We start from the raw sequence: 21,467 nt of genomic DNA on the forward strand, positions 1-21,467 counted from the left end.
TAGTGCGCCAGTTGATGATCGAAGTGTTATGTCCCACTTGGTGTTCTAGTGTGACGTATCACTTTGATATGTACCAAGATATTTTTAACCATATGGGTAATAATATGCAATTCCATTTAATATGTAATAGCAAACAGCTTTATTTTTAATGTTCTATAAAACCAAGCAATACATTAATTTATGCTTTAACCTAAAGGAAAGATGGCAATGTTTTTACGTGCTCTTGTACAACACAATCTCTTCTGCAACTTCATCTAAATGACCTGATTTAGAAAAACCTGGGTGCTAATGAGAGCATACAAGCTGTTGTCTGAATTTCGGTCTCAAACTTAAACTCTAGACTGTCAAAACCAGAAACCTTACCCATGCTTACAAAACCACTTTGAGACTAGACTTAAAATAGTTTCATTTGTATTAACACAAGTAGTCCAGAGTTTACATTCTCTTCAAGTTTTATTTATTTTTTATGTCATACCGGTATGTAGAAAATGAGACAAAAGGCAATAAGTAAAAATCAAGTACAAAATGAGACAAAAGGCTGTAAGTAAAAAATGGGTAGAAAATGAGTTAATGTATGATATGTGATCTCTTAAAATAAGCATCAAAATAATATAGCCAGGCACTGGGGTTATAAAACTTTAGAGTCAAGATTCAACATGTAACTTGTATGTGTTGCCATGACATTAAAGACTCAAGACATTATTAGAGACTTCAGTCTAGAATTTAAAACTTTTATACACTCAGGGCAAGATCCTAATTCGGTCGTTGGACTCAATGGATAATTTGTTGTTCCAGTCAGTGCACCACGACTGGTATACCAAAGGTTGTGGTATGTGCTATCCTGTCTGTGGGGTGGTGCATATAAAAGATCCATTGCTACTAATGGAAAGATGTAGCAGGTTTCCTTTCTAAGACTATGTTAAAATTACAAAATATCTGACATCCAACAGCCGATGATTAATAAATCAATATGCTCTAGTGGTGTCATTAAACAAAACAAACAAACTTCTAGATCCTGATTCAACTTGATAATTATTTGAAAACATACCTGAGTTAAAAACTTTCTGAGATGAAGTTCTGCGTCCGAGTTCTGCTGTTGAAGTAGATCAGCCAGCAGGGATACTCCAGCATCAATGTCTGTGACCTCATCGGTGCTCTGGTCACCACGACACAGTCTGGAACGTCGCCATTCTCTCTTTATCACAGCAGCTTCTTCCAGGATCGCAGCGTTTTCTTTAACATTGTCTATCAAATAAAAGTCTATGATGAAGTCTTGAGCTAAGTTATATAATTAATGTTTCTCATACTATTGCAGCTAGATTAACCAACCATTACTTTTAATACATTATTATTACAAGATCTGGCTACAACTAATTAGGTAAATTTTGAGATTTTTCCATGACAAGGTGAGATCTGATTCTTTATGAAATGGAAGAATGCTTAAAATCATCTATTTTTAGTAAGTAGTCTCTATATTACACTAGCCTGAATTTTTTTTTTTTTTTTACTGCAATGTGAAGACATCTAACAACCAAAAAGATGGGTTGTTCTGAATAAAATAATGCATGAAAAATTATTTTAAACTGAAAACAAATTCTATTCCTTTAATTTTTGTTTAATATGATATATATTTTTATAACAATAACTTCCTTCTGCTGTAGCCAGGCGATAACCCTCCTTCCCTCCCTGCTCAAGCAATTTTTATTTTTTCACAATATATTTTCTGAAGAAGCTCGACTCAAACCCCCACAACAATGGTCGCCATAATCTAGACCCCCCGCTAAAATTTCTGAGCACACACCTGGTTAAGGAACCAAAAAAATATTTCATGAATTATTATTATTTTTTAAAGTCTTACCGTTACCTCTATTATCTAATTACTGAGAAAAAAATATTACATGAAATAAATTTTATTTTAAAATGCCATTTCTCTTCCATACACTTAACAAGTATCTTCAATGAAAAAATAACTTTAGTCACCAGTCTAGACACCCCCCCCCGCTGTTCTTGTAATTATATTTTGCAGTGTAATCAGCTTTTTTAACACTATACCAGTTTGCAACTTGTTTCTCTGGTTTTTCAGCATCATCAGTTGGTCAGAGCGTTCTTGTTCAGAGATGATCCTGGCGATGTTCTGAATATCACTGACATCCTTCTTACTGTCAAGGAAATTCAAGAGAAGCTGCCTCTCTCCTTGGTGCAGACTGTTCAGTAAAGCCAATATGTTGTTCTACGAAAAAAAGAAAATATATACAAGCTTTTAAAGTGTTTTCACAAAACTCATTAAATTAAAAAACCCAGGGAAAATACAGTTAACCATAAAAACTGCTTGTTTGATATACTATGTAAGATTACGAGCACAGTGGTTATACCAAAACAAATAAAATCCCCATTATATGGTTGATATGCACCTGTGGAATATACATATACCCCAGTGGTATTTTAACTGTTTGAAACATAAAATATTAACATATTTGTTTTTACAAAAATCTTCTTCATAAGGAGCTAAGTAAGAAAAATAAATATAATATAAATACAGAGAAATAATGTATACACAAGTGAATATATAGAGATTATTATATGAGCTTGTGTGTCGTAATGATTTTACAAAACAAGTGTCAGGATTATTGTATTACCCAAGCGAAGGCGAGAGTAATACATGAATCCTGACACGAGTTTCGTAAAATCAGTACGATTCACACGCGAGTATAATAATTTCTTTATTATCCACATTATTCAAAATATTATTTTCATGAATAACAAACTAGGGCCATGTCAAAACGTTTGAAACATTACTCAAAAGAGATGACAAAACGATGTCATTTTCAGAAAAGATGTCATTTTGATAAGCTTTTACACTGGGAAAGCTGCATTAAGTTATGACGTCGTTTCACAAAATGATGTCATTCTTTGTGCACGTGAAATCATTATGACACATGTGGGTCATACTGGTTATATTTTCCTGAATATCTTGAACTATATGGATAATAAAATATTGTATTATAAGAGTGATACAGAGTGGTCTAAAAACGTTAAAAGATGACATTTTACACTAAACTGCACCATGAATATTTTCATTCATTGATGCTTTGTATGGAACTGGGTCATTTTAAGATTTAAAACAAAAGTCTTTTTAACTTCAGCTAAAGTTGTATATTTAGTTTGAGTTTTAAAAAAAACCCCTTAAGTTCCTTGTTTTTGTATATTTTTCTTCTGTTAAACAACAACAAATATAAATAAAGCCAGTGTTTTTGCCAGAAAGAAATATTTGGGTATGGCACAATGAGATTGAATATTTACAATGTGTGTGCTGAATGCAAAATCAGTCGATAGGGAGTATGGGGGGGGGGGGGGGGGGCTGCCTTTCCCAGAAAGAAAATGGGTTATGTTTAAGGTTAGGGTTAAGAAAATAATAAAATCTGCAAAAACATTTGGGTATGGCGCCATACCCGTTTTACCCTCTGGCAGAAATCCCGAAATTTAATTAAGCACATTTTTACAAACATTTGAAATTAAATATCTAAAAATCTCCAGCTATACCTGGAGTAAGAGTCTTTCTGATGACTGGACCACCTCGACTGAAGTCTTTGACTTGGCTGGTTTATTACCGGACATCAGCTCCGCCCACTCATTCTCTGCCAGTGTGCTGTATCGACTCCGATCACCAGCAAGACTAGTCACAAAACAAATCAAAGCTTTGGCACTGACAGGAAATATTCCTTGGTAATCATTTACATAATTTCTACTGCCTTTCTTGGGTGCAGGTATAATTGTGCACTTAGATCATAGCCTACTAAAGGTTAAAAACATGAAGAAAATATTACATTGAACAAGTTACGCACAAAATATTTCCATCCAAAAATATAATAATTAAAAATAAAACAAAATGGCTGCCAAATTTCCATTGAGGTCTGCACTCAACCTTTGAATGCATTTACTGCTTCCTCTGTCTGTGTCTAATTCTAATTCAAGAAAAACCTGCTAAAGCAATACATGTCCCCTACCATGCCCTGCAAAATTTAGTATCTCCTAAATTCAAGGGCCATAACACCATGAAAAATAGGTAAATTGCCATAAAAGTCAAACCTGATCTGTAACAGAACATGATAAGCTATTTACAAAATTTTAGCTCAGTATCTCCGGGCATTGCCAAAACAAAGTCTGGTAAATTGTCATGAAAGTCAAATTTGATCAGTTGCAAAAAAAAGTCTGGAAAACAAATTTTCATATCTCCTAAGTTCAAGGGCCATAACTCTGTCAAAAATGGATAAATTGCCAGAGCCAATTAAAATTATCATAATTACTAACATATTACAGTAACTATAAGCTACCATAAAATGTATATTTATTTTACCAGCAATTTTTGGCAATAGTCTGCCTCTCCAACAATCCAGCATGAATGGCAGCCATCTTGAACTTTTCACATTTTCCAACAAGAGTGACTTCCCTGTTCAGGCGAGAGAGTAGGACTTCCCGATCATTTGGTGTCATGATCCTTCCATATGAACCTTGTACACAAAATAAAAAATAAATTCTAGCGTTGCATTTTTATCACTTACAGGTATGTATAATTTTTATTAGCCATTTTTACTTAATTTTTTTTAAGTATGTGTATCCAGTACCTGTCAGTCTTAAAGCCAATAGTTTAATAACTAAGTCACTGAGGTTGATATGACAGAAAGAAATGTTTTATTTAACAACACACTCAACATATTTTATTTAAGGTAAAATGGTGCCAGACATATGGTTGAGGACCATACAGATATTGAGAGAAGAAACACACTGTCGCCACTTCATGGGCTACTCTTTTCGATTAGCATCAAGGGATCTTTTATATGCACCATCCCACAGACAAGGTAGTACATACCACGGCATTTGATATACCAGTCGTGGTGCACTGGCTGGAACGAGAAATAACCCAATGGGGCCACCGACGGGGATCGATCTCACACCGACCGTGCATTGAGTGAGCGCTTGATATGACGTATTACCTTTGAGTGTGTCTTTAATGAACGTCTTCTCGCTGTTGAACCTGTCAAACAGTTCTCCTATGATTAGTTCTGCAGTCACTTCAGAGGATTCTTTTTCCTGCAGTACTGTGTCACAGCCTAAACAACAAATAGAGTGTATTAGATATTATTAAAACAAATTTAAAAACTATTTATAAAAAAAAAAGAGAAAAAAGGAACTTTTTTTATTTTAATTTACAACTGTTATGACAAAAAAGTAAAGTCAAATACTGAATTTTTTAAAATGATTGCTAACTTTGAAGCATCTAGGATTAAGAAGTAAGCTGCAATTGTAAAATGTTTCTGACTATTACTGAGCCTCTTTAACGATGGAAATTACATATTAAATACATTTTCTGGTTTAGAATATCGTATTTTTTTTCATTTGCACTTATTTTCGTGCTTATATCCAATTAAGGTTCAAGCACGCAGTCCTGGGCACTCACCTCAGCTATCTGGGTTGTCTGTCCAAGACAGTGGGTTAGTTGTTAGTGGTTAGTGAGAGAGAAGATGGTGTAGTGATCTTACACCTACCCATTGAATTGTTAAAACTAACTCTGGGTGGGAGCTGGTACCAGGCTGTGAACCCAGTACCTACCAGCCTCATGTCGAATGGCTCAACCACGACACCAATATCAATTTCAATGTGTTGCTGATTGTTTTAACATTTGTAGTTGCCCAAACTAGTTTACCTCCAAATAATTTCATATGTATGAACAAAATAAATTATGAAATAAAATCAAGTTCGAACTATTACCAAAATATTAGAATCACCAGAAACACAAATATATAATTAATTTTTTTTTATAATAATAAAATAACTTTTTACCTTTTTGATCCATGAGCCACTGTGCCCACTCTCGCCTGTTAACTCCCATCAATGATACGATGCTATCAGTCGGTTTGAAGTCTGCGCCGAGTAGATCAACAAGTCCTGTCTGGTTGTTCTCGTTCCAGTACGACAAGCCTTGCTGCTGCATCGGCTTCATCTGTTTGGACGACATCGTCACATCGCCATGATTCTGTCGCAGACTCTCCAACAGCAGCCTGTCTCGCAATGCTGAGTACTTTTCATCAACAATCTACAACAGGAAATCAAAGGTAAGCGAAACATTGATTTTATTATCATTACAGTAATTGCATTTTTAAAAATAGAAGAGCATTTCGAAAATCAGAATTATAATAAAATATGGTGAATTATGAAATCAAAAGATAACATCAAGTGAAGCGTTATTATTTGTTCCATGACCTTGACCTTAATGACTATACAAAACTGATTACTGGTGTTCATCCTACTGAACTCTATATTTGATTATGTTTGTGTTAATCTGTCTCTAGTAGTTGGAGATCCATTTTATAGGATGTGTGTTTATATGTCACCAATTGTGAAAATATGATTTTATTGTTTGTAGATCAGACATTCTTCACTTCTACAACAAGTTTTATTTAATTTTGTTTATTTAACAATTATTTTGTAAAATGCACAAAAAATTGAACATTTTTGTTATTTTCAAAACACTTCTTTTTCTTTTCATGTATTTAAAAAGTTTGTTTTGTTTAATGACACCACTAGAGCAATTGATTCATTAATCATGGGCTATTTCATGTCAAACATTTGGTAATTCTAACATGTAGTCTTAGAAAGGAAACCTGCTACATTTTTCTATTAATAGCAAGAGATCTTTTATATGTACCATCCCACAGACAGGATAACACATACCACAGCCTTTGATATACCAGTCATGGCGCATAGGCTGGAAAGAGAAATATCCCAATGGGCCACCGATGGGGATGGATCCTAGACCGACTGCACATCAGATAAGCGCTTTACCACTGGCTACACCCTGCCCACAAATTGAAATTATTAACAAAATCATCTGTGATGAAGACTATGGCATGTTCAGGAGGCAGAGCACTCGCGAACAATTTGACTGGTACCACTGACTTTTGTCATATCACATTCATCTACTGTTAAGCAGAAAAACCAGTGTAGCGAGCAACCTTCAATCACTCGCCCTACTGAATAAGCCAGTGGCCTGGTGCTTATAAAACTTTTAGAGTCTAGACTCGAGACTTTAATAGTCTGAGACAGTAATGTCATGACAAAGCCATACAAATTGTATGTGTGTGACGTCATTAGAGATTGGTATGGTGTAAGGCACACAAACCTGTAACAAATCTTTCTCTCCTCCTACTCCTTCGTAAGCAGTGAGAACGTCAAAGACGTTATTCACCAACTTAATCTGGCGGTCATGGGATTCCTTCACCCACAGGTGCTGCAACTCTTCCTCACTCTGTACCGAAACAAAAACATTTAATTAACTGAAAAAGACATACCTAATACACTTGATGAATAGATGCATGAATGAATGGAATAATTTCATTCTGGATAAAAAAAAAATTCAAAGAAAAAAGCCTAATACTATACATGAATGAATTAATGAATTAATAATAACTGGAATTACCTTGCTCTATTCAAAGAAAATGTTCAACAAAAACAATTAATTGGAAAAGACATGCTTAACACACTGAATGAATGACTGACTGACTGACTGAATGAATGAATGAATGAATGAATGAATGAATGAATGAATGAATGAATGAATGAATGAATGAATGAATGAATGAATGAATGGTCAGGATTTACTTTGCTCTAACAAAAACATTTAATTAAAAGAATACATGAACAAATACTGTGAATTAATGAAGAAAAAAAAGATATCAAAATGAAAAAAAAAGAAAGGAATTAAACATGCAACCTGCACTCTGATCGAGCAATAACTCTCAGGTTTGTTCGATGCAAAAGACAAATTAATGTGATATCACTAATGCCATAACAATAACAACAACTATTCCATGATCAATGGTAAACAAATGCAAATTCATCTCACATGGTTTCCAAGTTCCTGCAGAATGTCATGGAGTCGACAGTCCTGGCTGTGCTGAAGATCTGACAAAATGGCCGACGCTATATCGTCGACGGGCACGGACAAAGCAGACGGTGATTTCAGACTCACTTTCTTACAGACAAATTGGACAGCAGCAGCCTCTTCCAAAATAGACTGGTATTCATCTTGGTCATCTGCCAATATATATAATTAAAAAAACCCAGTAAGTCTAGCCGGCCTGTAACTTTAAAAACCCAAAAAAAACCCCAAAAACCTCAACAAACTATCTAATACATCAAAAAAACTAAGAATTTTTTTTTTTTAAAGTCTGGCTGGCCTCTGTGGTGTTGTGGTTAAGCCATTGGATATAAGACTGGTAGGTACTGGGTTCGCAGCCTGGTACCAGCTCCCACACAGAATGAATTTTAACGACTCCATGGTTAGCTGTAAGAGCACTACACTCTCTTGTCTCTCACCAACCACTAACAACTAACCCACTATCCTGGACAGACAGCCCAGATTGCTGCTGTGTGTGTGCCCAGGACAGCGTGCTTGAACCTTAATTGGACATAAGCATGGAAATAAGTTGAAATGAATGAATGAAGCCTGTACAGAATTTAGAACAAAGAGCTGAAAGGTAGCAGTACGTAATCAGATCTCGCTGTGAGAGATTTATTGTTTCCGTAACTTAAATTACAGGGAGACATTTAAGATATTATCATGATACTGATGCCATATGATCCTTGAACTAGTCTCAGGGCACTGATGGGGAGCAAGGGTGATAGCTCCCCTTAAATGGCAAGGTTTGTATAATATCTAAATGGCATCAGATTTTAGAACTAAAAGATTAAAAAAGACAGCACTACATAAGACCAAATAGTATCTCATTGGTTTAAAAACTTTCAAAAGTAAAGTTTGTTTTGTTTAATGACACCACTAGAGCACATTGATTTATTAATCGTTGGCTACTAGATGTCAGACATTTGGTAATTTTGACATAGTCTAAGAGAGAAAACCCGCTATATTTTTCAATTTATATGCCCATCCCACAGACAGGATAGCACATACCAAAGCTTTTAATATACCAGTTGTGGTGGACTGTTTGAAATGACAAATAACCTAATCGGCAACGTCCTACCCCAAATTTTTTCGAAGTGCCCCAAACTTTAAGCAATATTATTTCATGCCTGGTGAGTCTACTACAACTGTTGTTTGCATACAGTCCATATATGCATACTTTGTTTAATTATATGTTTTATTTCATTTGTCATGGGTATTGTCTCCTGCTCCCCTACATGATCATTTCTTAACCTTTTGACTACTGCAGGTGAGATATCTCGCCATACGTCACGCCAGTCGACATACTGTACACTGTATACAGTGCATCCCCCAATTCATATTTCCCGTCATTTGCACACGACACTCACCGGAAAGACTTGTATAACAAGAAACAGAAGACAACTCAACTTCCTGTATCTTTAAGTTTTTGTTTTTGTTTTGAAAAGAGCTTGTAATTTTGAGTTGAAAAAGTGGTTTTTGGCAAGTATTTTTGCTTAACAACAATGGTGGCATGTCACACTGATTTCAGGGATCGATAGCTGATTGTGATAGCTAATTTGATAATAAATTTGATCGTTTTACCAAAAAAGAAAATCACCAAATATTGGGATATGAATTGTAGTTGGGGTTTTTTTTTTAATACTTGTCAGAAAAAAAGTACCACTGTTATCGGTAATAATAGACATAAATACTGGACAGCTGGCCACAAATGTCGGTAAGTAAACACAACTTTTTCGATTTTTTGTCTAATTTTAGTCAACATTAACTGATCTAAAATATCATAAAAATTATAAAAACTCACGAAAATAATACTTACCGATTCAAATATCAACTTTATTTTATGTATTTATAAATTATTTAAGTGAATATATGTGAGTAAAAATTATAAACTTGTACCCACTCAACATGGTTTTTGTCAAAAAACTTAATCCAGTAGTCTAAAGGTTAAACCAGCTCTTACTGACTGATGGAAGACCTGGTATTTCAGGTGAAGAAAACAAATAAATAGGTGGAAGTTCAGGAAAAGATATCAATGAAAATACACACACCTGGTGGAAGTTCAGGAAAAAATATTAATGAAAATACACACACCTGGTGGAAGTTCAGGAAAAGATATCAATGAAAATACACACACCTGGTGGAAGTTCAGGAAAAGATATCAATGAAAATACACACACCTGGTGGAAGTTCAGGAAAAGATATCAATGAAAATACACACACCCTGGTTATCTAGGTTCAGTTTTTCTCTCTTTCCCGACAGCTCACAAAGCCTCAACTGACGCTCCTCATGTGACATCATGTCGGCAGCCTCTATGAGGTCGGCAAAAGAGTCGTCCTGGAGGAAGTTCAGAAGCAGTTCGCGTTCCTCGTCATGAAGCTGCTGTACCTCCATCACGCAGGCCAGTCGCTGGTCATACAGATCACCTGTAACATAGACAACTAGTCGTAAGTAAGTTTATTACCCCAGTGGTCACTCATCCGAAAATATGTTTAATATTTTAAATATTTTCTCAGTAAAAAATAGTCTGCATTGGTGTTACATACACTACTATTGGATGATTTGGAGCTTATAAATCAATGACGTTGGCAGTATTAAATATGACGTCATCACGATTTGGCAAACACACAAAATGATGTCATGTAGTTTCAAGAGTTTGCGTTTACGGCTTTCAGTTTTCAGTGTTAAACTTGTAATAAAATGTTAGTTTAAAGCAATTCATTACACATTTTATATATAGAATATTGTGTTTTTGAAAATTATCTGTGAACATAATTAAAATACAAAGTTACAGTAATACTCAGAACAGTGTGTAAAGTGATTCACATTGTTTCTATATAAGCTACATGTGCATGTATGCATATTGAAAATAAAAGCTTTTAGAAAAAATATAGCTAGGGTAATAAATAGAATAACAAACTTGATTCCTATTATTATAAAATTTATGTCCCTTGTGAAATAATTTTCACTTGGGACATAAATTTTATTATAACTGGTAACTCATTTATTATCCTCTATATAAACAATAAATTACAGTGTTTATTAAGGGAGAAAAGAATATTTGTTTTACAACATCTCAGCACATTTTAAACCATGGCTATATGTGGTGTCTAACATATTAATATATTGATACTCAGGAGAAGGAGATGAAAAATGAAAAAGAAATGTTTTATTTAATGACACACTCAACACATTTTATTAACGGTTATATGGCGTCAGACACATGGTTAAGGACCACACAGATATTGATAGAGGAAACCCACTGTCGCCACTTCATGGGCTACTCTTTTTGAATAGCAGCAAGGGATCTTTTATATGCACCATCCCACAGACAGGGTAGTACATACCACAGCCTTTGATATACCAGTCGTGGTGCACTGGCTGGAATGAGAAACAGTTCAATGAGCCAACTGGTGGGGATCGATCCCAGACCGACCGCACATCGAGTGAGCGCTTTACCACTGGGCTACGTCCTGCCCCCCTCAGAAGGAGATGAAACCTGCTGCCACAACACAGTCTACTACTACTGAAAAAGTAGCTATGTAATTAAATTGGCCTCGGTGGTGCAGTGGTTAAGCCATCGGACTACAGGCTGGTTGGTAGGTACAGGGTTCGCAGCCTGGTACCGGCTCCAACCAAGAGTGAGTTCTTAAGGGCTCAACAGATAGGTGTAAGGCCACTACACCCTCTTCTCTTTCACTAACCACTGACCAATTAACAACTAACCTACTGTCCTGGACAGACAGCTCAGATAGCTGAGGTGTGCCCAGGATGGCGTGCTTGAACCTTAATTGGATATAAGCATGAAAATAAATTGAAAAATTTGGGCACAATGAGGACTTTTATCTTTTCTGAGTGTAGGGGGTAGAGTTGAAAATGAGCAGAATTTTGAAAATAGCAATTAGTAAAAAAGTTAATAGAATTAAAAAAAAAAAAAAAAAAGAGAAAAAAAAAAGTTACAAGCCAAAAATAAAAAGAATTGACTGCTCGGTCGAATATTTATATAATTTGGAGCATTTTTAGAAGGACAGTCCAAAAATAAATAAGAGAAAGAAGAGCGGATCGGACTATTTAATAATATTAAAAAAAGAAAGTAATTTCGACATCAACTTTTGAACGAAGGTCTAAAAGTTTAAAGTCCGATCTATATGTCCACATGAGTGGCCTCGTTAAGGCCGTTAGGGTGCACAGCTTGTAGGGACGAGATGGGTTGCATCCCGTCAAGAAAACCCCCAGATTGACAGTCAATAAACGTTGAAGGTGTAGTGCTGTGCTGAAATACAGATCTTGAGAAGCCGGATCCGTCTGAACGAGAGAGAGAATCAGACTAGGGTATAGTCCAGTCATCATGTGTTGGTATAGTTGTGCGGACGGGCCCGACTCCGGAGGATACGAGATGGTATCACAATAAAACAAAGTAAAGTCTAGAAAAGAGTAGTAGGGGCCGGCCCCGCTTCCTATTTCTTCTTAGAGTGGGGCGGTCAATCTTCCAGTGCTGCTAGGACAGGCTCGGACATGTAGAGACTAAACGCGAACAACCGTGGTGTTCTGCAGAATGGCCGTCATACGAGTCACGAAAAAACCCAAGTCAACATAGTCAGACGGAGAAATGACGTGGAGGCAAGGAATCTCGCTAAAAAAGAATCCAACCTGGTGGTGCAGACTGTCGAAATGAGAAGGGTTCCAGCGTTCAATCAGTTCCAATGGCCGCATACATCCCAGTAGAAAACTTCACTTCGCTGACAAAAACAACAAAAGTGAAGGATTCCCAAGTCGAGCGAAAGCACGTGCAGTGTGAACAAACACGTCTAACTGCGACGAGCTCTAGACTGGGAATCATGCATTTTGGACACAACTTTCATCGACTCGACTTTGATTCAATTTGTACATCAAAGGCTGTGGTATGTGCTATCCTGTCTATGGGATGGTGCATATAAAAGATCCCTTGCTGCTAATAAAAAAAGAGTAACCTATGAAGTGGCGACAGCATGTTTTCTCTCTCAATATCTGTGTGGTCCTTAACTATATGTCTAATGCCATATAACTGTAAATAAAATGAGTTGAGTGTGTCGTTAAACAAAATACTTCCTTCCTTCCTTGATGCAATCAAAAATCCTGACAGTTGCTGGACACTGGATTGGATGGGGAAAAAATCCTGCGTTCATTAGCCCATCACACATCATGTGCTCTATCACACATCACAATCATGCTTCTATAACATATAGAATTAACCATAACGTATTCATTTTTAGTGTAAAGAATATATTACTATTCTCAGACTTTTAGAAATAGGACTTTTAGGTTTTTAGAAATATCTAGGAGTGAAAAATGTCAACAAATATGTATTTAACCATTAGCATGTAATAAAATAAAGTGGGTTTTTTTATATTCTGTTTAACTATTTACCACTGGGTTTGGGATTCTGCTTGAAAGTTTTGTCAGTGTTTTCATGTTGATCGAGTTTCCGCCGTCTAAGAGTGACGCGTTTTGCAGCCAGCCGATTTTGTCTCTCTATGTCAGCGTCTTGTCTGTAAATACAATCATAACACTGAATGATGAATGAATAAATAAATGGATGGAATCAGATGGATGGATGGATGTATGGTCAGATTAGACAGATGGATGGATGGACGTATGGATGAATGGATTGATGGATCGATGAATAAATGCCTGGCTAACTGGATGGATGAGTGGATGGATGAGAGGTTGGATGGATGGATGGATGGATTGATGGATCGATGCATGGATGGATGAATAAATGGCTGGATGGCTGGATGGATGAGTGGATGGATGAGAGGATGGATGGATCAATGCATGGATGGGATGAGATGGATGGATGGACAAACAAAAAATAATGTTTAACACCAAAACCTGAAAAATATATCAGCAATAAAATATCCAATTAATTAACAAAAGTGTAAAAATATGGAAATTAGGTGCATTATAGTAAAAAACATGTGGTATTAAAGTAAAGAAATGACAAAACCCTCCAAAAATCACACGACCAGACTCAACCTTTTCAACTGTGTAGACCAATTTAGGAAAGGCAGCCTCAACACAATGGCTCACACAGTAAAAAAAAACCTAAAGGTGAAAGATTAAAAATATTTTTGGTTTGCTGTAATCCCACTAATTCTTTTAAGAGTGGATCAGTTGGTAGATGGGTCACTCTTTAAAATAGGGACATAAGTATTTTATTTAATTTTACATGTACCATAAATTATTACAAACTACTTTTAACTTAATGAAACAACATTTCAACAGAACAGACAAAAATAAAATAAAGAAATCTCATAAATAAATGTGTATATATTAAACAAATAAAAGAAAAACTTTTATTATAATTTTTTTTTATCCTAATATAATATTTCAAAAACAATGTGCAGGAAATTTAATATTTCATATGTTCTATTGATAAATGGTTATAAAAGATTAAATACCTGTTGTATCTGTTTTTGTGCAATCTTTCCACAAGTCCCAGAGAAATGAATGCAACCTCAAAATTCTGCTCAGTTTTGCCTGTGTGTTTTTCTAGCTGTATTTTTAGCAGTGTAAGACGACGTCTGGTGCCAGCCATAGACTGCACAGTTGGTGTTCGTAACCATAACAACAGACTGTCCTCCTCAACATCATAGCGGGCACCCAAATCGGCAAGAATATTAATGCCTGGTCGATTTGCTGAAAGAGAGAAAAAAGAAAGTTATATTTTATTGATTGTAATATTTTTGACAAAACATGACTGACTCAATATTTTCACAAGTGTACCTAACATACTCTTTTTCTTTTTTTTTCAGCTATCTCATTCTCCTTTCTAAAAGTGTCCATAAAAAATATAGATGTTACAAACTTTAGGTATATTTTTATTGACATTTTGTTCTTGGTTAAAAGTGTCTACTGGTATTAACCCCCCTTCCCCTTAGTGTATAGTTTGAACACTCGTGAAAATTATAACAAGTGTGAACAGGCCCTTAAAGAATAAAATGTAAATATTACCTACAGCCCAATTAATATATAGCCAAAATTAACAGTGAGACAAGATATAATAACCGAAAGTTATACATTTTAGTAATGGCTTACTAAATGTCAAATAAAGAGCCAAAACATTTATTACAAAAGTGTAATTATAATATTTGAAAAAAAACCCAGGCATTCCCAGAAATAACCACTTGAATCTCTGAAATGACCAGACTAAGTTCACAACAAAAGATAGCAAGGGATATTTTATGTCCACAGACAGAATAGTACATACTTAAAGGATATTAAACAAGCTTCCATTTCATATCATGTTTATGTCCTGAGTGAAATAATTTTCAATTGCCATGAGCTTTAGAGTGTGACAATGAAAATTATTTCAAGAGGGACATAAACATGATACGAAATGGTAGCGAGTTTAATATCCTGTTTATTACCCATAATCGATCTTAATTTATATCACTCATCTCGTTTCGTTGACGTTCCTGTAAGGTGGTGCGGCAATTGATGACGTCATCGTGTGACATCAAAGTGTTACGTCCCACTTGGTGTTCTAGTGGGACGTACCACTTTGATATGTACCAAGATATTTTTAACCATATGAGTAATAAATAATATAGCCTTTGATTTAACAGTTGTGGTGCACTGGCTTGGATGAGAAATAGCCCAAAAGGCCCACCTATGGACATCATTCCTCGACCGACAACGCACCAGGCGAGTGCCTTACCACTGAGCTATGCCCCACCCCCACAGCAAAGGCTCATGGGAAATGACAGATGTATGGCACACATGGCCACAAGATTTTCGTATTTAAGATTCTGAACAAAAGACTTGGCAATGCATAAAATGAAGATTTTATAAACATCAGATAATTTTGGACAAACTCACATTCGAGAGAGCCCGATTCCTCCGACAGGCTGTACTTTTTACTTTCTCCCAGCATGAACACTAACGATGGCAAGGCCTATAATTCATTAAATAAACATGTAGTTCAAAACTGTATGTGAAGGGGAACAAAAATGTTAACAAATTAAAAAAGGTGCAAGCCTTATCAAGTCAAATATCAAACTGGAAAAATCGGGAAAATTTAGTGATGTCACATTATACATTTCAGCTTGTGGCTGTTAGATTTAAAACAAAGTATAACCAAGACTTCTGGTTTGGAAAACACAAGGCTGAAAATTTGCACTCCTCAAAATGTTGAGGAGGAAATTATAATAATTGTGGAAAAAACCATATCGCAGCTTTGAGTGAAAGTTAATCTTTCTTATTGTTTAACAATACCACTAGAGCAAACTAATTTATTAATCAGTAGCTAATGAATGACAAACATTTGGTCACTTTGACATGCAGTCTTAGAGGAAATCTGCTACATTTTTTTTCATCAGCAGCAAATATCTTTTATATTATGCACTTTCCTACAGACAGGACAGCACATACTTCGACCGTTGGTATGTCAGGTGTGGAGCACTAGTTAAGATGGAGGAAAACTCCAGCTAGAGAGTGGGTCCACTGTGGTGGTTTGATCCTATGACCCAAACACTTCAGGCGAGCACTCTACCGACTGAGCTAGATTCTGTTTCAGTGTCTCGAATGAGAATGATTTAAAATTATCTACATAATATATACAATCAAGTTATTTTTATCATTTCAAATTAGTTGAAATAAATTAAAATGATAGTGAAATAGGAATAAATTAGATGCACAGTTTTTTCAAAGTAGCGAATGGGAAAGCCCCTGGAAATGGTTCTACTGACGTTTCTTCATCCTATGATTTGTCAAACTTCAGGTCGATGCTCTACCACAAAGATAATTCCATTCGTACAATACCTGTGCCCGCGGACCAATCAGTGATGCCATTTCTTCAAGTTTTCCTTCTCCTCTCAAGACCTTTTCCTCTTTCCGCAATTTTAATATTTCTCTCTCTTTTTCTTCTGAAGTCATTCTGGAATGTTTGATAAATTCATGAATCCTCTTACTCAAATTAAATTTTACATTAAATTAACAGAGGTTGAAAGCATCATAAATGTGATTCTTACTGAGTAAAAATGATGACCCCAAAAATAATTTAAAATATCTTTGCAACATATCACTCTACGTGTACAAAAGTAACGCTACTTTTCAATAATTTAAGTAGACCAGAATATCATTTTAAATGTCTTTTACTAAATTAATTTAAACCAAAAATGTACTATAGTTTTAACAGTCACATGTTTCCGATATCAAAAGATAAAGATATCAGTGCTAATGTAGAACAGTTTTAAGTAGCACAATTTAGGCCTACCTTTCAATAGTTCAAAACAGAAAACACTCTTTACATAAAAGCAAAATATTGAAGCATTCAACAGTCAGACACAAAATATAGCTACAAAACAGCACAGGATCTCATTATATAGTATTGTGTACAAAAAAACTGCACAGGATCTCATTATAGTATTGTGTTTAAATAAAGGCATCAGTATTTATAGGACTAAAAGTTCTTGTCAGCTGGTTTTTACCTTTCCCACTCTCCTCCGAATTTATCCTTCAGTGCGAACACAAAGATCTGGTCTTTAAGGACCTGGTATTTCTCCTTCAGTGCGTCAACATACTCTCGCTCTGCCTCGCTGATTTCAGCCACGCCGAGGACAACAGTGGCGATGTTGTCAAAGAACTCCAGGATCCGCGCTTTGGCTTCCCTTCTCAACATCGTGGACAGGTCGTCAGGTGTCTGTGGAAAGCATCAAGAGAAACAAATGAAATTTAAAAACAGGGTTCCACAGCAGCTGACCTATTTTTACTTTTCTATACGGTATAAAATTTCAGACTACTATTATAGAAGTTAATTTGTTTTTGCTGCACCTACAAATGAATATGTACTGTATCAGAGGGTATTTAGGAGATAACTAAATGGAATGTTTAGATTTGCGGGTGATATTGTCATTTGTGGGCATCAAAGAAATGACACCCACAAATCTAAAAACTCCATATGTTTATGTCCATTGTAATTTGAACCGTTTTTCTACTGAACTAACTGTATATTTGGTATTTCTTAAAAACAATACCTAGCTACAATCTAACTGTAAACCCTTGAACCGTCAACTTGGTTTGTTCCAATTGCTAATGATGTCACTTTCTAATGACGTCATTAGCTTTCCTGATGTTATTTTCATTTGATCCCGGAAAAAGAATGTAATTAACCAACCACTATACAGAACACACTCAGTTTAGAAAGATATTTAAAGGTAGTTGACATTAAGTGAAGAGGAACATACACAGTGTATATTTAGTGATTTAATCTGTGTAACTCTGTTTTTTTTTCTTCTGTTTTGACCTTTCTCCTCAACTAGGAAAAGTCTCTGGGTTTTAAAGAAGTTTTCAAGGAAATAATTAAATTGTAAAAACAAGGATTGAACTTAACAGTGGCATCGATGGCAACTGTTGTAGATGCCATATGAATTGCAAGGGCTATACTGATGGCAAACTGTTGCCACTGGATAAAAATGACTGCTGTTGGTTGAAGGGATAATATTTAGGTTTTTAATTTGGTATTTGTTGAAGAAGGTAATGGTTTAAAATCGCTGCAGACAGGCTCAAATTTACCACAGGTGAGCATGTTGACTAGGACAAAAACCTTAAAGGGACATACCCTAGTTTTTAAACACTAAGGCATATGTTTTTACTATTATAACCGTTTTTGGTAACTTAAATCATACTTTACTTAGATTTTATTGTTTAGATTATCAATTTCCGTACATTCGAAGTGTTTTTGGTCATCCTGGTGTTTTAATATCACAAAATGCATTTCTCGTATTTTTAAAAACGCATGTGCGTCTGAGAAGTAACAGTTATGGAGTTGAGTTTTAGTCTATTACACCATTTCAAAGTCACAGACTCATGTTTCACTCAACTGTAACTTTATCCAAAAGTCTTACAGGTTTGTAGATTAACTAAACTTAGTGTTAATTTTCACGGGTTGAAACTAGGGTATGTCCCTTTAAAAGATTGCTGCAGGAAACAAATTTGTTATTTCGAGTCCTGTAAACTCATCAACATCAGGTTGGGAAGCATTTATTCTTAAAATCAGATAAATGGCAAATTTATTAAATAAGCATCAAATAATTTATTAATAAATGTACTGTTAATGTAAATAACGTACTTTCTTGACAATTTCCTTCAGTTTGGCTGCAAATTCTTGTTCCTGGGTTTCCTGCAAATCAGCTAAGATGACCGCAGCTAAATCGGCGTCACCGACAATTGTGAAGTTTTTCTCTGCTTTCGCCTGCTGCTCTACCCAGTGAATAGCCACAGCTGAAAAAACATGCATTAAAAACAAACACATGACTGATCAATGTGATACATTTGTTTTACCATTAAATTACACATTTATTTAGAACTTGTTGATTATATTATTAATTCTGGCAGATACAATGTGTTCCTGGTTGTCCTTTTTAATAGCTCAAAATGCATTTTATATGATATATAAAAGGCACGTGCCTCAAGAACTTGAGTCAATAATTTAAAAACAGAATTTGTAATATAAAGTCAAGTTTGTTTTGTTTAACAACACCACCAGATCACAATTAATCTTATTAATCTTTATTAATTATTGGCTATTGGATGTTAAACATTTGGCAATTCTGACAAGTAGTCTTGAGAGGAAACCCTGAACACTGGGAATTTTTATACACTTTCCCAAAGATAGGACAGCACATACCATGACCTTTGATATATACAAGTTACAGGGCACCAAGGGAATTAAATCCTTTGACCCAGGCACCTCAGATGAGCTTTCTACCGAATGAGCTAGATCCAGCCCAAACAGAATTTGGTGCCAAAACACTTGAGACTGATTCTGTCTAAAAACAGTGACAAAATGAACTTACCATCACTGGCCTTGATGGTGTAGTGGTCAAACAATCAGCCGTAAAATACTAAGGCACTGATTTCACAACCAAACTATCGGCTCCAACAGAAGGAGTTTTAACAACTCAGTGGTAAGGTGTAAGACCACTACACCGATCGATGTCCCTCTGTTTATCCACTTACCATTAGCCCACTTTTCTAGACAGACAGACATTTCATTTCATTAACTGATTTTCGTGCTTATATCCAATTAAGGTTCAAGCAAGCTGTCCTTGGCACACACCTCGGCTATCTGGGCTGTCTGTCCAGGACAGTGGGTTAGTTGTTACTTGGTTAGTGGTTAGTGAGAGAGAAGAGGGTGTAGTGGCCTTACACCTACCCACTGAGTCCTTAAGAACTCGCTCTGGGTTGGAGCCGGTACCAGCCTGTAGTGTGATGGCTTAACCACTGCGCCACCGAGGCCGGTGACAGACAGACAGCACAGATAGCTGAGATGTGTGGATTTAAACATGAAAATCAAAAGTTTGTTTTCTTTAATGACACCACTGGAGCACATTGATTTATTAATCATCGGCTATTGGATGTCAAACATTTGGTAATTTTGACATACAGTCCTAGAGAAGACACCTGCAGCATTTTTCAATTAGTAGCAAGGGATCTTTTATATGCACCATCCCACAGACAGGATTTTGTACACAGATAGACAGCCCAGATAGCTGAGATATATGGATTTAAACATGAATATCAAGTTAAATGAAAATAAAGCTGAAAGAACTGACCATCCTGGAGTCGACTGAGGTGGTTGGTGTCATCTGCCGCGGTGTGACTCTCCATTCTCACAGACTCTCGCCAGCTGATGTGCTGGTTTCGTAACATGATTTTCCTGCGATGTCGCTCATTGGTCGACTGCTTCTCTGCTGACATAATGGCGGCATTCGTCTCATGGCCTTGAAGCATATAGATGAAAGCCTGAAAACAACAAAACAACATACTAAAGCAATCAAACCAAGTTAGCCTTGTATCATGAGTGTCAGATGCTATTATTTTGGGCGAAATGTTGCTTTTTCCCCCACCAAAACCGGGCCAGGCACTGAGTTGTTAGCAGTAATGAGAAGTTGAAGTTGACATATTATAATGGACCTCATCTGATTTCAAGAACAAAACCAAGGCACCAACTTGTTTATTATCTTAGTTTACCAAATCCACTTGGTACCTTGTCAGTCCCTTGTTTCATTTTGGTGTGACTGGACATCAGCTTATATGTCATACCATATGCAGTTGATCCGGGGAACAAGAAAAACAGTACTACTGAAAGGCATACTGTCACAGATTTAGGGACCTTATTTCTCTAAAAATTAATAATAAATCAAAATTACATTAATTTTCACAGACCATATCTAGCTATTGCATCACTTTAACTACACCATGATGGAGTGAAATCCATGTCAACCCTCTCAACAATGTTAGTTTTTGAATTATGGACCATTGCCATAATTCAATTATTTTTATAAAATATCCTTAATAAGTGGAGTATGGTGGTTATGTAGATGGTTGAATAAAGTACATTCAGGGACAAATCAAATATATAAATTTTTAAGTAATACTTTGTTAGACCATGTAATACACATGTAGGTCAATGGTCTGTGACAATATGCCTTGAATAATGAGTTGGGTATTCTGTTTATTACCCACAAT

At 35.7% G+C, this 21,467-nt stretch overlaps 1 protein-coding gene across 1 annotated transcript in view; it reads right to left on the reverse strand.

Moving 5' to 3' along the window:
* LOC121368777 overlaps window positions 1–21,467 on the reverse strand; it is a 72,049-nt gene that overhangs the window by 37,017 nt on the left and 13,565 nt on the right. The window contains exons 8-23 of the mRNA XM_041493524.1: window positions 20,552–20,741; window positions 19,066–19,217; window positions 17,426–17,637; window positions 16,758–16,872; window positions 15,816–15,891; window positions 14,396–14,633; window positions 13,362–13,483; window positions 10,178–10,381; window positions 7,901–8,091; window positions 7,178–7,303; window positions 5,839–6,091; window positions 4,992–5,108; window positions 4,355–4,508; window positions 3,541–3,673; window positions 2,053–2,230; window positions 1,049–1,245 (exon numbers count right to left, since the gene is read on the reverse strand). Of these exons, the coding sequence (XP_041349458.1) occupies window positions 1,049–1,245; window positions 2,053–2,230; window positions 3,541–3,673; window positions 4,355–4,508; window positions 4,992–5,108; window positions 5,839–6,091; window positions 7,178–7,303; window positions 7,901–8,091; window positions 10,178–10,381; window positions 13,362–13,483; window positions 14,396–14,633; window positions 15,816–15,891; window positions 16,758–16,872; window positions 17,426–17,637; window positions 19,066–19,217; window positions 20,552–20,741 (2,658 nt within the window). The remainder of the gene's footprint in view (window positions 1–1,048; window positions 1,246–2,052; window positions 2,231–3,540; window positions 3,674–4,354; window positions 4,509–4,991; window positions 5,109–5,838; window positions 6,092–7,177; window positions 7,304–7,900; window positions 8,092–10,177; window positions 10,382–13,361; window positions 13,484–14,395; window positions 14,634–15,815; window positions 15,892–16,757; window positions 16,873–17,425; window positions 17,638–19,065; window positions 19,218–20,551; window positions 20,742–21,467) is intronic.

Source organism: Gigantopelta aegis, chromosome 3, assembly GCF_016097555.1.
Source record: "Gigantopelta aegis isolate Gae_Host chromosome 3, Gae_host_genome, whole genome shotgun sequence".
NCBI lineage: Eukaryota > Metazoa > Mollusca > Gastropoda > Neomphalida > Peltospiridae > Gigantopelta > Gigantopelta aegis.